Below are 13,728 nucleotides of genomic sequence, written 5' to 3'. Positions count from 1 at the left end.
CTATTTCTAGCCATGGCGACCATCTTGGTTGGTTGGCCAGGTCATCGTACACATTTATTAAACTAGATACCGTAAGAATGACTGTGGCCAAGTTTGGCTAAATTTGGTCAAGTTCTTTCAGAGGAGAAGATTTTTAAAAAGATTACTAAAATTTTAGAAAAATGGTAAAAAATGAACAACAAAGGGCAATAACTTTGGGCCAGATGAGCTAAACAAACACATAGTTTTAAATATCTAATTTCATATTGATGCTTAAAATATATTATCACCCAGTATTTTAAAATCGTGTTTTATTTGTGTTCTACTTTTTTGTGTTCTAATTTTATTTTCCACATGGAACATGGAGAAACTTATGTTGATGACCTGTTTGAGTTCAATTAGATATCAAACAATAAAAATATACTATTCAAACTTAATAATGCAAACATAATATTTGGTGGGCCTAACAAAATCATAGAAAGAACCAAGTCAACTTTTTTGAAAGATGAACCGTCATTGAAGTTTCAGTGTTAACATTTTCCTGTGTTTGAAATTTTGGTGAATTTGACATATAATGTAATCTTAACAAGCTATATGCATTTAACACTTATACATTGTACATACGACAAATGTACAGATATTTGATTATTGTTGATGACTGTATGTTGCCCTTTAAATTTTCATTTTCATTGTGTTGTGTTATAAGGCTGCTTTGTTGTTTTGTCTTACAATATTTTATAGATAAGATTGATGATTTTATCAATTTATACACATCGTCTTGCTAGAGATGTTGATATTAAATTAATTGATTACAATACTAAAAAGTCACATGACAAACAATATTCCTTTGATATGTTTGAAGTTCGTAAATTTATGACATGTCTACTGACATGTTCTATATACTTTTCGACACGTGTTCGGTCGTTATCCGCCGTTTTATAAGACAATAGTCACATAACACAAATATCACTCCTCTCTGTTCCATAGATATAGGAAGATGTGGTGTGAGTGCCAATGAGACAACTCTCAATCCAAGTAACAATTTAAAAAGTAAACCATTATAGGTTAAAGTACGGCCTTCAACACGGAGCCTTGGCTCACACCGAACAACAAGCTATAAAGGGCCCCAAAATTACTAGTGTAAAACCATTCAAACGGGAAAACCAACGGTCTTATCTATATAAACAAAACGAGAAACGAGAAACACGTATATATTACATAAACAAACGACAACTACTGTACATCAGATTGTTTTGTTTAATGATTGATATGTTCTGTATACTTTTGTGATTGTTATCTACCATTTAGTAAGACAGAATATGTACCTTGAGATAGTCTATTATTTCTTTCTTTTCTTGCCTTTTTTCTGTAGAATCTTTTCGGTTTTTCTTTGCAGCAAGCTGGTAAGGAGTTTTACCCTAAAACACAATATAATAGTATACATATGTTTCTCAACATTTAATTGAGTATCGCTTTGTTTTACCACATGACAAGTACAAATAAAACATTGATTGCTTTTTGTTTACGTCGGTTGCTGTTAGTACCTGATATTTAGGATGTCTTTGAGTTTTGACATTGTGTCTGAAGTTTCTATTGGTTGCATTCGTTATTTATTATTGACTGTTTTATTTTTACTTTGAATGCTGTTGTTGGTTGCTGGTAGTATTTTGTCTTTTCGTCAATGAATAAGCAAGACAAAACGAAGAATTGGACTCGCAACAACAAGTTTAAACACATTAAATATTTTATTAAAAGTATAGAATCTCATTACTCGCTTTGCCATATCGCAGAGAAGTTGTTGTTTTGGTCGCTGCTCGACTATGTATATATCTTCTGTTTGAAACTACATAATGACAAAATTCAACATAACGTTGGATCTTTGATGTGTTTTATCCATTTGATTGTCTTAGAACATTTTGCCCATTGATCCTCATTTTTCTCTTTTATAAATCCTTTACATGTATAATTATATGCATTCTGTAAAAGTTTCAAATTTGAAAATATGTTTTTTTCAAAACTAATTTTGAGACCTTTAACTTGTTCATGATGAAGCTATGAAAAATCAAGAGAGAACATTTAACCGACATAATTTCAATGGCTAATATTTTAAAACAAGCACATTGACCTATATTTTATGTGTGCTCTATTGGTTTCTTTATTAATCCTCTATCAATATATACTAGTGTTATCAAAGGCTTGTTATTTTGAAACTGAGAACCGATTTTCCTGAAGTCTTGTAATAATTTCTAGAATAGCCAAAAACTAACATGAGGTCAATCAATAATATTTATTGTGTTTAAAAAGAGGGGGAAGATACCAGAGGGACAGTCAAACTCATAAATTGAAAATAAACTGACAACGCCATGGCTTCAAATAAAAGGGACACACAGACAAGCAATAGTACAAATGACACAACATGTAAAACTAAAAAATAAGCAACACGAACCCTATCAAAACTTGGGGGTGATCTCACGTGCTCAGGAAGGGTAAGCAGATCCTGCTCCACATGTGACATCCGTCGTGTTGCCCATGTTATAACAAATTTCCTTTTAAGATGGTTCGAGCCTATTTGAAGTTACTGTCAGAAGTATTTTTTTTGTTATTTTAATCTCTACAGAGAGTGAATCAAATTGGTCGGAAATGATAGGGGGTCCCGGACAATTTAAGCTCAAAAGTTTACTTTTAAACGGGTATGCAAAAGGGATCATTTTTCAATGAAATGGTAGGAACAATAGAAGTGTTGACATATATTTTATCGGGATATAAAAAATAGACTGTCTGTGACACTTGGTTCAAAACTGTAGTATAAAAAGCTGTAATATAGCTTGAAAGATTAGGCAAATAAAAAATATAGGTCACCGATAGGGAAAACAAAAATATTTAGCCTTAAAACCCATATTTTGGCGGGAAAATTGTGAAATTTGGTGAAATGTCATCTTGAGCACCTTTAACAGAAATTTAAAAAAAACGGTGATAATTTTTTAGTGACAAAAATTTAACTTTTCTAATCAACAAAATATTTAAAAAAAAGGATTTTGAATTTACGACACAACTTGTAATTTTTCGTCAGCATGGTAATTCATGCGTGAAATTATACGCAGTTGAATAGTCCCGATCCCCCTTCAAGTGGAATTATATGTCTCTATTAATATATCACGGAAACGATTGAAAGCTACAAAGAAAATAATCAACACCTTTGATTAAAGACAATAACAATCAAAACCAAGGAGTAAACAAAGACTCACAAAACCAAAGGACATTTACATCGACAGTTATAAATGATAAATAAGAAACAACACGAACTTCACTAAAACCGGGAGTGATATCAGGTGCCTTTGAAGGGTAAACATATCTTGCACCGTATACGACACCTGTCGTGTTATTTCTTTGTTCAAAGAACAATTTAAAGTTAACACGGAACAACGAAAATTAAATAAAAATCTCTGCATTTCTCAATGTAACATCAAATAATACCTGATAAGTCATATCCAACGGACTCATTCCAACGTCTTCTATCAGCACTTTTGTGATTGGTAAATGTCCAAAATTAGCAGCAACATGTAACGCAGTTCTTCCATCCTATAAACATACCATAACAGTGTGACAATCAAGGCAATGCTGTGTAATTTGTATCAAACAAATACAACATCATGGTGTTACATTGTACAAATGTCATTGGGAACTGTGTAAAAATCAAGGCAATGACGTGTAATTAAACTCAATAAAATCAAATATAACTGTGTTACATTGTACAACTTTCGTTATAGACTGTTATAGGCATTGTAATGGAGAGTTGTCGCATTGGCACTCACACCACATCTTCCTATATCTAATTATTACTAATCTATAAAAAAAAAAATAGATATCACATAAGACATAAGAAATTGGTCATAACTAAATTAACTATCTAGTCGAAAAAAGTATTTATATTCTTGATTAACAATAGTATACATTAAACCCGATTTGTTGTGGTTAGATGTAAACACTTCAACCAGAACTGTCATGTTAAAACAATATTGTTTAATAATTTAATTTTGTATGTAACGCGTATTCTGATTTGCGGACGTCGTTTTGTTTATTAGACCATAGACATATTATTTTCATGTGACCGTGATGTCATCAACGTTTTTTTCATGTTTTACTCCAGTTTAAATTGGAATTAAGAATTAAAATACAAGAAATGACTGTAATATACACGGTTTATTCAGTGTGCTCCACTTTTATGTTATTTATTTATAGACAGAAAAAAATATTACAGTCATTCCTTAAAGAAATACTTCAAATGAGTATAATATTGGATCCATAACGACGACACTTTTAATGAGGGCCCCCGTTATGTAAGTGTATTTGTTGTTTTTTAAATATTATAAACATGTCTTGGTATAAAAATGTGATGTGAATAAAAAAAGGATACGGATTATATTAAAACTAAACTTGTGTGAATTAATTGTTGGTTGATAATGTGTTTCACCTAATAAGGTTAAGTGAGACAAGTACAATGAGACTTAATATATATTTTACGGTATTTGTTGTCAATTAAACCTGCCTGATTCACCAAACGATCAGACGAAACTTGCGTCTGACGTATTAAATTATAAGCCAGGTAGCTTTGAAAACTTATGTGTTAATTAGTAGTAGAATGAGATAACATTACATCGTCTTGTGCTTTATTTTCACAGCCAACTGTGAGTAGGTATTGAAAAATACCCAGATGCCCTTTCTCTACAGCAAGCAATAATGGCGTAGATCCTATCTGTAATATCAACATATAACCTACATCAAAACATGTGTCACAGAAAAGACAATGTGTGTTGTAATATAAAAACAAATAAATTGATGATCAAACGTGAATATAATGACCTTTCATTATTGTATTTATTTTCTACTTTATCATGTTTAGTAAAAGTCTGTTTTTTTTTTTTTTTTTTTTTTTTTTTTTTTTTTTTTTTTTTTATGTTATATTTGGGAACCTCCGGTACCATGTTTTTTGTGAGATATCAGAAGTTTGTTTCATACTGATGCATGAAACACATGTTGTATTTGACATACATCCAAAAAGAAAACATAGTTTTTTTAAATAATGTGTTGACAACAGTTTTCATTAAACACTTATATGTTATTTAGAATATGAACGCAAATTGATGTAACATGTTTTCTTATAACAAGTAAAAATTGATTTTTATCCAAAAATTTATGAAAAACAATTATTAATATGAACTGATTAAGATTCAAGCTATGATAAGGTATTTTGACAATATCCAGGTGTCCTTCCTGTACAACAATCTTCCTGTAAATCCTAACTGTAACTTCAGGAAATAACATACATCAACACTATTATTACAAACCAGACAATGTTATGTAATAGATATAAACATAATATATATATATATGTATATGATATCAATGACCAAAAGAAATTAAAATGACCATTCAAACTGGTAGCAAAACGTAATCAGGCTGTACTGATGTAAGATGTCAGAACTTCAATCAGCCGGTTTTGTGTCTATTAGTTATTCCCGTCAACATAGAAAGGTATCAATGATAAAAAAAAAAATACAATGACAAGTCACACTGGTAACAACACATAATCATGCTGTATTGATGTACGATGTCAGAACGTCAATCAGCCTGTATGGTGTCTATTAATCCAAACTAGTGAATAAATAAAATTCAATTATGAATCCATGTGAAGAGCCTCTGGCCTTTGTTAGTCTTGCATTATTTTTAATTTTAGTTTCATGTGTACAATTTGGAGTTTAGTATGTCGTTCATCATCACTGAACTAGTATAAATATGTGTTTAGGGGCCAGCTGAAGGACGCCTCCGGGTGTGGGAATTTCTCGCTGCATTGAAGACCTGTTGGTGACCTTCTGTCGTTGTCTGCTCTATAGTCGGGTTGTTGTATCTTTGACACATTCCCCATTTCCAATCTCAATTTTATTATGAAAAAAATGTGCTTTTCTCAGTAATTGTTGTTATATATGAGATCTGTTTAACAAATAGTATATAGTTATAGATTATCGCTGATTATATGAATGATATTAATTATCTCGCTAGAACGTACCATTGAAAGTGAGAAAAGCAATTGAATCGAGTTGACCAATGATAATCTGGGTATCGCTATTTTACATATGACGACATTGTCAATTTTGGCTGGATTTCATTGACAACACCAGGTGCCCCCTCAGTTTGTAATGATAATTTTTCTTATCAAATACTTAGACTTAATAACTTACGAATTTTACTATATGATAAAATAATTAAATTAACGTCAATTTCATATTTTTCAAATTGGTGCTTAGCAGGCTGATATGACATGTTTATCACATGCTTCGATTGTAAGCGCATGGCATTCCGGTGATACTCGGCAAATTTCGGAAGATACATCTCAATGCTACGTTTTCAGTGAAAAACATTAATTTACAAAATAGTGTACAAAAAAATTATGTAGAAACTCGAAATGATATTGCTTTAAAAATTAGAAGAAAAAAAAATTATGAAATATCTGCATTTTTTTGAAGTTTCAAACATAATTTAGGAAATTACTTAAAAAAAAGTTGACTTTACCAAACAGTGTTCATATGCATATTGTTAATACAAAAATTATCGATTCGTCCATATCAAAATATTTTTTCTCTGTTGAGGCATATGATAGAAAGATTTCATATCGATTAAACTAAATTTGGAGTCCAACGTCCGTGCACTTTTCACTCTTTGAACGTCTATTTGGGAACCACGTTAAAGGATCAATTCTGAATCTAGCTGTTATGTTTCTACATTGTTGAAGCATGCAATAAAAAGATAATAACATTTCATTTTTCGTATCACATGTATTATCAGCCCTCGGTCAATATCAGCCCTCCAGCCATGCTGCTCCTGTGCTGATATTGAACCTAGGGCTGATAATACATGCGATATGAAAATGCCATGTAATAATCTGATCTTATCACTTGACTCCGCTGAGAAAGGAAGTTATCGGTCAGCAAGATCAAAAATTTCATTCGTAAAGTAGCGATAACTTAGAATGTAAACACAATCTCATCGACTTATTTTAAACAAGTTTTATCAGACCCTTATTTATAAGAATAACAAAAAACAAAATACAACATGTATCATATGATTCAGACCGGTGTTGAGAACGGTCTTTACTTTGACTATTAACTTGCATTGGATGTTATTTGAAACATTTTTTTAACAAATTTATGAAAAATTTAAACAATGAAATTATTTCAAAGTTTAACTTAAGATCTGTTAATTTAGTATTGTCTGACTAAGGAGATAACACAATGTGCTCTTCTAAATTCTTATTCAGACAAGGTCATACATATTTTTATAATATTATCGTTTTTTTTTAAACACCATTGTGTGTTTAGTATACTCATTATGCTTATAATGTGGTCAAGTTTGATCAGACAAGTAAAATGAAACTCTCACGGACAAAAGCATCAAACAAACTTGGCTCTGTATAATGTTTAATATTTGATAAAATTAGATAACACAAGTGAAGTAAATATAAAAAAGAAGATGTGGTATGATTGCCAATGAGACAACTATCCATAAAAGACCAAAATGACACAAACATTAACAACTATAGGTCACCGTACGGCCTTCAACAATGAGCAAAGCTCAAGCAGCATAGACAGCTATAAAAGGCTCCGATAAGACAATGTAAAACAATTCAAACGAGAAAACTAACGGCCTTATTTATGTAAATAAATGAACGAAAAACAAATATGTAAGACTTGCAAAGACAACACCATTGCATGTGAGTACACCTTGATTAAACTTTTGACTTTTTGTAATCTGATGTTAACGTAAAATGTACAAAAAGTGTATGTAAAAAAATCCAATTTGTACATGCTTGGCTCAAATTCACTTATAACTTGTATAATAACCATATCAGGAATATGACGGTTGTTCTCCATCGATTTGATATGTTTTATCCTTTTATTTTTCCATTTGATTGAGGGAAGTTTCCTCGGATTTCAGTATTTTTGTGATTTTACTTTTTATTGTATGGTTTTTGTGTTAAAAAAAAGCATTGCTACTTCATATATCAACCTTTCAATGCACTGTTTAACATTCAGTGTTCTTAGAGCTTTGCAATCTACGAGAGCTGCTGAAGTTGCTTATCATTTACTTAGCACGTTTATTCTCTTTGGTGCTACATATATCCCCGAAAGCGATATAATAGGAGAGAGTTCATTGTACATTTAATTACTAAACGTTATGGTCAGAATAATAATAGTTCATGGGCGACAAAGTCAAGAGTCTGTATACATAACAAACACAGACATTAAAGAAATGCTCATATATATATCATATATGAATGAAAATGACACTTATCAGTGGTCTAAATGTTTGCGCTATGTACAAGTTAAAAAAAATCAATCGATGTCCTTATCAGGCTCCATTTGATGCTAAACGAAAAATTGTTTTATATTCATCTTCTTTGCTCAAGGAACTTTTACAAAATCTTGAAACTGGGGAAAATGTGGAGAAAGAGTTTAAAGAGGTTTCAGAGGAAAACAGTAACATTGAAATTGATGGCACGGATGAAAACACTGAAACTGAATCGGTAATGTCAGAAAAAGAACCAAACGATTCTGTAACTGATATTGAAAATAGATCAATTAGTACAACTACAAATACTGAACCTGAGAGAGTTATCTGTTTGAGACAATGGCAACATCCAAATACCACAGTATGACCGGGCACCGACCGATCCGAGAAATATGTAAAGTGTTGTATTGGGAGAAGGAAAGTTTATATCTCGCTTAGGGACAATAGCTGGTAGATTACCGGGATGCTTTAGCAGAACTAAATCAATTAATTACTATTATGTGTCAAAAATTCCTTATTTACAACTTTTACTGAGGGAAGCTGTGAAAAATACTTAAAAACTGGTGGACATGGTTATCTCTCTTGTAAATGTTGATATCTGTATCATTTGATGACATAAGTTAATTGAGACTTTATATTTAACGAGAAGTATGTGTCGTCCAGATATACCACAACAATCAGTGGTCCATGACAAAAGAATACTTATTACACTTTCATTGATATTTGTTATTAAACACAAATAAAAAACGTGTTCTCTTGAAAAATAGTCATCTTAAAAAAACGTTTGTTTAAAAATAATGTAAAAATTATATACACCCTTACGGATGGGATTGTACTTGGAATTCATTTGATGAAGACATAATCCTTCGATCAGTTTAATTGAGGTCTGGACCTGGCATGTCAGTTAACTACTAGTATTCCATTTGTATCATTGTCATTTTGTTTAGTTTCTCTTGTGGGCTATTCTGACATTGGACTCAGCATATTTTTGAAATGAGTTTCTTTGACTATGCTTATTGATGTATGTTTATTTTATATACACTGGCTAGTGGTATAGAGGGAGGGATGATTTTTTTCTGCATTTTTGATCCTGTACCAAGTCGGAAGTTTCTGGCCTTTGTTAGTCTTGCATGATCTATAATGCAATATTTTTCTTGTGTCTTGTTCGTGGTTTTGTATGACGTCCATTGCCACTGAACTAGTATACGTTTTTGTTTACACTGCTACTTTTGCATGCATAGTATTTCTGTACTCATAAACATAAGTACTGGAAACTTAACTTTAATATTTATTACTTTTTCATTACTTAAACATTATAGTAATATTTAGGTATCTGTATTTTACAGTACTTGATTTGTACTTAAAATATTGGTACAGAAATTGTACTAACAATAATCACAGTATTTTATGTTTGAACATCATGAGTATAAGATATTTGAAATTGACAAACTTTCAAACTGCTTAAAATGTAATGATGTAACCAAAAATCTGTAGTACTACAATTTCAAGTACAAATCAAGAAATGTAAAATAAAGGTACCTTAATATTTATACAATTATATTATACAAAATACTACTGATTATTAAAAGTCGGTTTTCAGTACTACTGATTTTTTGTACTGAAATAGTACCTATGCAAAATTAGCTGTATATAGGCCAGCTGAGGCACACCTCTGGGTGCAAGAGTCTCTAGCTGCATTGAAGTTCCATTGGTAGCATAAGGCTGATATCTGCCCTTTGATCGGGTTATTGTCTCTTTAACCCATTCCTCATTTCCCTTCTCAATTTTATATCATCTTATTTGATTCGTGGCTACGAGCAATGTCGAAATCTTTATCACGATACGCTAAGATCTTGCATTTCGTAAAGAATGTTTTACTTTAAAACATGTGTTTGTATAACAACTATTGTGAGAGAAAACATAATAACAATTATATCGTTAGACTCAGAATAATTTTCTGTTTGATTATAACAGAGTTATGTGTGATGGTTTAGTAAAAAGAGAAGTAGGATTAATCTTCAGATAAATTATATAACAGTATGATTGCATTGGTTCTTGTTCTTTTTTACGGTAAATAAAATTCGATGTTTTACCAAATACAAAAGACAACATGTAACATATGAATTTTAGATACCTGAACTAACACCGGAACTTTCTTTCGAAACCTTTTTTGAAACATAAACAAAATATTAGTACCTATAAACCCTTCCGATGAAATGAATAAAATAGGATCCCATGTTGTTTGATTCGTTACAAGATTTTAATTTCAAATTCGATCAGATGTTACCAAAATATAATTTCACTTAAAATAAATGATATCTAACTAATTTCTTGATTCTCTATCACAGCCATCTTGTATCAGGTATTGGTTAATCTGATATATATTCTACATTAGGAACACATAAAAAACCTGTTATTATTGTGAAATATCAGACCTGAATTTTTGCAATATTTTGAAAATAATGTTTAAACATTATGTATCATGTGCATTAATCAAAACTTAAAAATGAGAAAAACTCCAAATACAAATGCAATATTTTTGTTGATTTCATTATGTTTTTTGTGATCAGATCAATTTGGATTATAAGATCTGATCGACCTCCAATAAATATACATTCAGATTGTATGTAAAAAAGATTATCAGAGAAAGTCGTAGCATATGATTCAATATACCAAATTTTGGTTGTTTCAAAAACAATATTTCTGCTTATATAAAAGTATCAAACTAGGAATGCAAACACAACGTCCTATCAACTAATGTAATCAGATGTACACGAAAAATGAGAAAAAAAAATATCCAAAAACAATATTCTACATGCCTCGTTTGATTCAGATTCATTAGTTGTAAAATAATGAAATGTTAAAATCAAGAAATTCCATGCGATAAAACGAGTAAAATAAGATCTTACTTTCTCCATTGTTAAATGTAATTTTTAAAATTAAGAAAATATTTGTATTGGAATACTACTATCTGCTAAAAAATCCACGCATACATGTTCTCAGCCCTTTCGTGTTAATGAGTTCATTCAGATTTTAATAAACTTCACAACGTTTTGTCAAAAAAAAAATTGGCCTTTTATTATGTCGATAACTGTTAACAGTTGATGAAATACGTAAAATGAAACTTTATTTATACTAAGAAGTATGTGTTGTCCACTCAACCTGCATAAGTAACAACAACATTTGTTGTTGATTCAGAATAAAGAACAGTAGGATCAGAGTATGTATGTCGTTACCTTTGTTCTGGCTTCTCTATCACAGTTGGCATTGATAAGGTATTTAACAAGCTCCAGATATCCTTCCTGTACAGCTTTTAATAACGGTGTAAAATCATTCTGTAAGACAAACATATGTTTTATCAAAACTGTAGTCATATACTGAACAATTTTATGTTACAAATATAAACAATGCATATAAAAACACACATGCCAGTTGTAACAAAAAAGTATAGACTATTATCAAGTATAATGTATGTAATATTATTGCTTCTTGATTTTTGTCGAGGAGACAAATCCTAATACAAATATAAACTGACAAGTAATTTTTAATTGTATCTCCGTAATGCAACCAAAAATGTATTCTCATCTACAACGCATATCAGATGTTTATAAAAGGATAATGTCTATACACAAAGTAACATGTGTATGATTGGCCCTTCGTGTCATTGCAATGCGGATGCACTTGACTCCAATCTTAATTGACAAGTATTGTCAGTTTCCTAATCGAAGGTCATTGTTTGTCTCCGGGTAACCAGATTACTCAATCAATGAAAACCTTCCGACAGAAATATCCCAAAAGCGATGCTTAAAAGTTGCGTAGCAACACCAACAAGCAAATCATATCAAACCGTTTAAATTGCAGTATGTACATACCGTATGAAATTTTCAACGCGTTAGTTTTCACTTTCAACTCGTTGGTTTTCACTTTCAACGAGTTGTTTGTAAAAACTAACGCGTTGATTTGTCATTCATCAGTATGAAAAACAAACCCGTTGCTTTTCAATTCTTTACCGCTAGTTTTATTCTACTGTGGCCAGCCGATCAAAAATTTTCTTACAAAATATTGTTTAAAGATGAGTTACACTTATGGCTGGACCGATGACAGGACAAATACAGAACCGAATGAAAAATGTTCATTATTGTTTTTATATTTAAAATGAGTTATATCAAATTTGATATATGATAAAATTCCGCCTGTATTACACAAATCAAAGAAAGCAAAGCAATGTTTTATAACACAATTCGAAAAGGTCATCTCACAATGACCTGAACAACAGCGAACTGACCGAAAAAAACAATGATTCTTACTTTTTTGTTTCTAAAAGGATTCATCTCAAATTTGAAAGATAATAAGAATTCATGATTTAATACATACATAAGAATGAAAATAAATGAACGAAGTATTTAACATTTGTGAAAACGTGACCTAACCAACGTTGACAATGAACTGACCGATTCAAAGTTGTAATGTCCTTGTTATTTTATTTTTAAAAGGTAAATTGATAAAGGAGTATGGCCACGAAGTGCCGATATTGGCCCTGTGAGGTGACAAAAAATAAAAGTGAAATAAGGTTGATCCTTTATAACTAAAACATATCTATGTATATTGTTATTTTCTATTATAGTATAAAAACATATTTTTGTGACGTCATCAATGTGACGTAATACACGGAATCGAACCAAAACGCTCAAAATGTCCAAATTGTTAATGGATTTCACACTTCCTGGTTGAAATTCGCATTGGCCACAGGCCTCGACCAAAATAATGTTACTCTCATTTTAATTGTTTGACATTTTGACGCAGTTTACAACAATATTTAGCGTGGTCGAGGCCTGTGGCCACATCGAAAATCTTAACTTTTGCTAACAAGCAAATCCCGATTCAATGCCGCCATTTCTGAGGTACGATACATTCATGACATTTTCTGACGAATAACTGTACCAAGAACTTTAAAATATTGCTATAAATGTGATACATACCAATAAATTCTAATTGGATTAAAAAAATATTGTGAATTTATAAATTATTTTTACGATCAATTCCACGGTATGTGCCGTATAATATCTAGCCCGGTCGAACTACTATGCATAGTTGAGTGAAAATTAGGCTTTTCTCCGTATTACGTTAACATTCTACATTCAGCAGATCGATATGGGTGCCAACATTAGAATTAAATACAAATATCCTTTTTATAGATAGATCCTACACATATTTAATAATTTTGTTTTATAAAGACGAAATCATCGAAATATAACTTTCATGGAATGTAATCTCATGTTGACGTTTTGATGAAGTGCTTTCTTTCACGTCCACATTTTTATCGAGTATGGCATGCCAAGTTAACATTTGTCTTACATAAATACTACGGTGAAACCAAATAACAGCAAAATTAACAACAATATACAT

At 31.0% G+C, this 13,728-nt stretch overlaps 1 protein-coding gene across 1 annotated transcript in view; it reads right to left on the bottom strand.

Annotated features, from left to right (window-relative positions):
* LOC139494657 (uncharacterized) overlaps nt 1-13,728 on the bottom strand; it is a 98,327-nt gene that overhangs the window by 19,777 nt on the left and 64,822 nt on the right. The window contains exons 7-10 of the mRNA XM_071282818.1: nt 11,559-11,657; nt 4,634-4,732; nt 3,454-3,558; nt 1,305-1,397 (exon numbers count right to left, since the gene is read on the bottom strand). Of these exons, the coding sequence (XP_071138919.1) occupies nt 1,305-1,397; nt 3,454-3,558; nt 4,634-4,732; nt 11,559-11,657 (396 nt within the window). The remainder of the gene's footprint in view (nt 1-1,304; nt 1,398-3,453; nt 3,559-4,633; nt 4,733-11,558; nt 11,658-13,728) is intronic.

Source organism: Mytilus edulis, chromosome 11, assembly GCF_963676685.1.
Source record: "Mytilus edulis chromosome 11, xbMytEdul2.2, whole genome shotgun sequence".
Taxonomy (NCBI): domain Eukaryota; kingdom Metazoa; phylum Mollusca; class Bivalvia; order Mytilida; family Mytilidae; genus Mytilus; species Mytilus edulis.
Note: the sequence above shows the minus strand (reverse complement) of the source record. Positions and strands in the feature narration are given on the sequence as shown.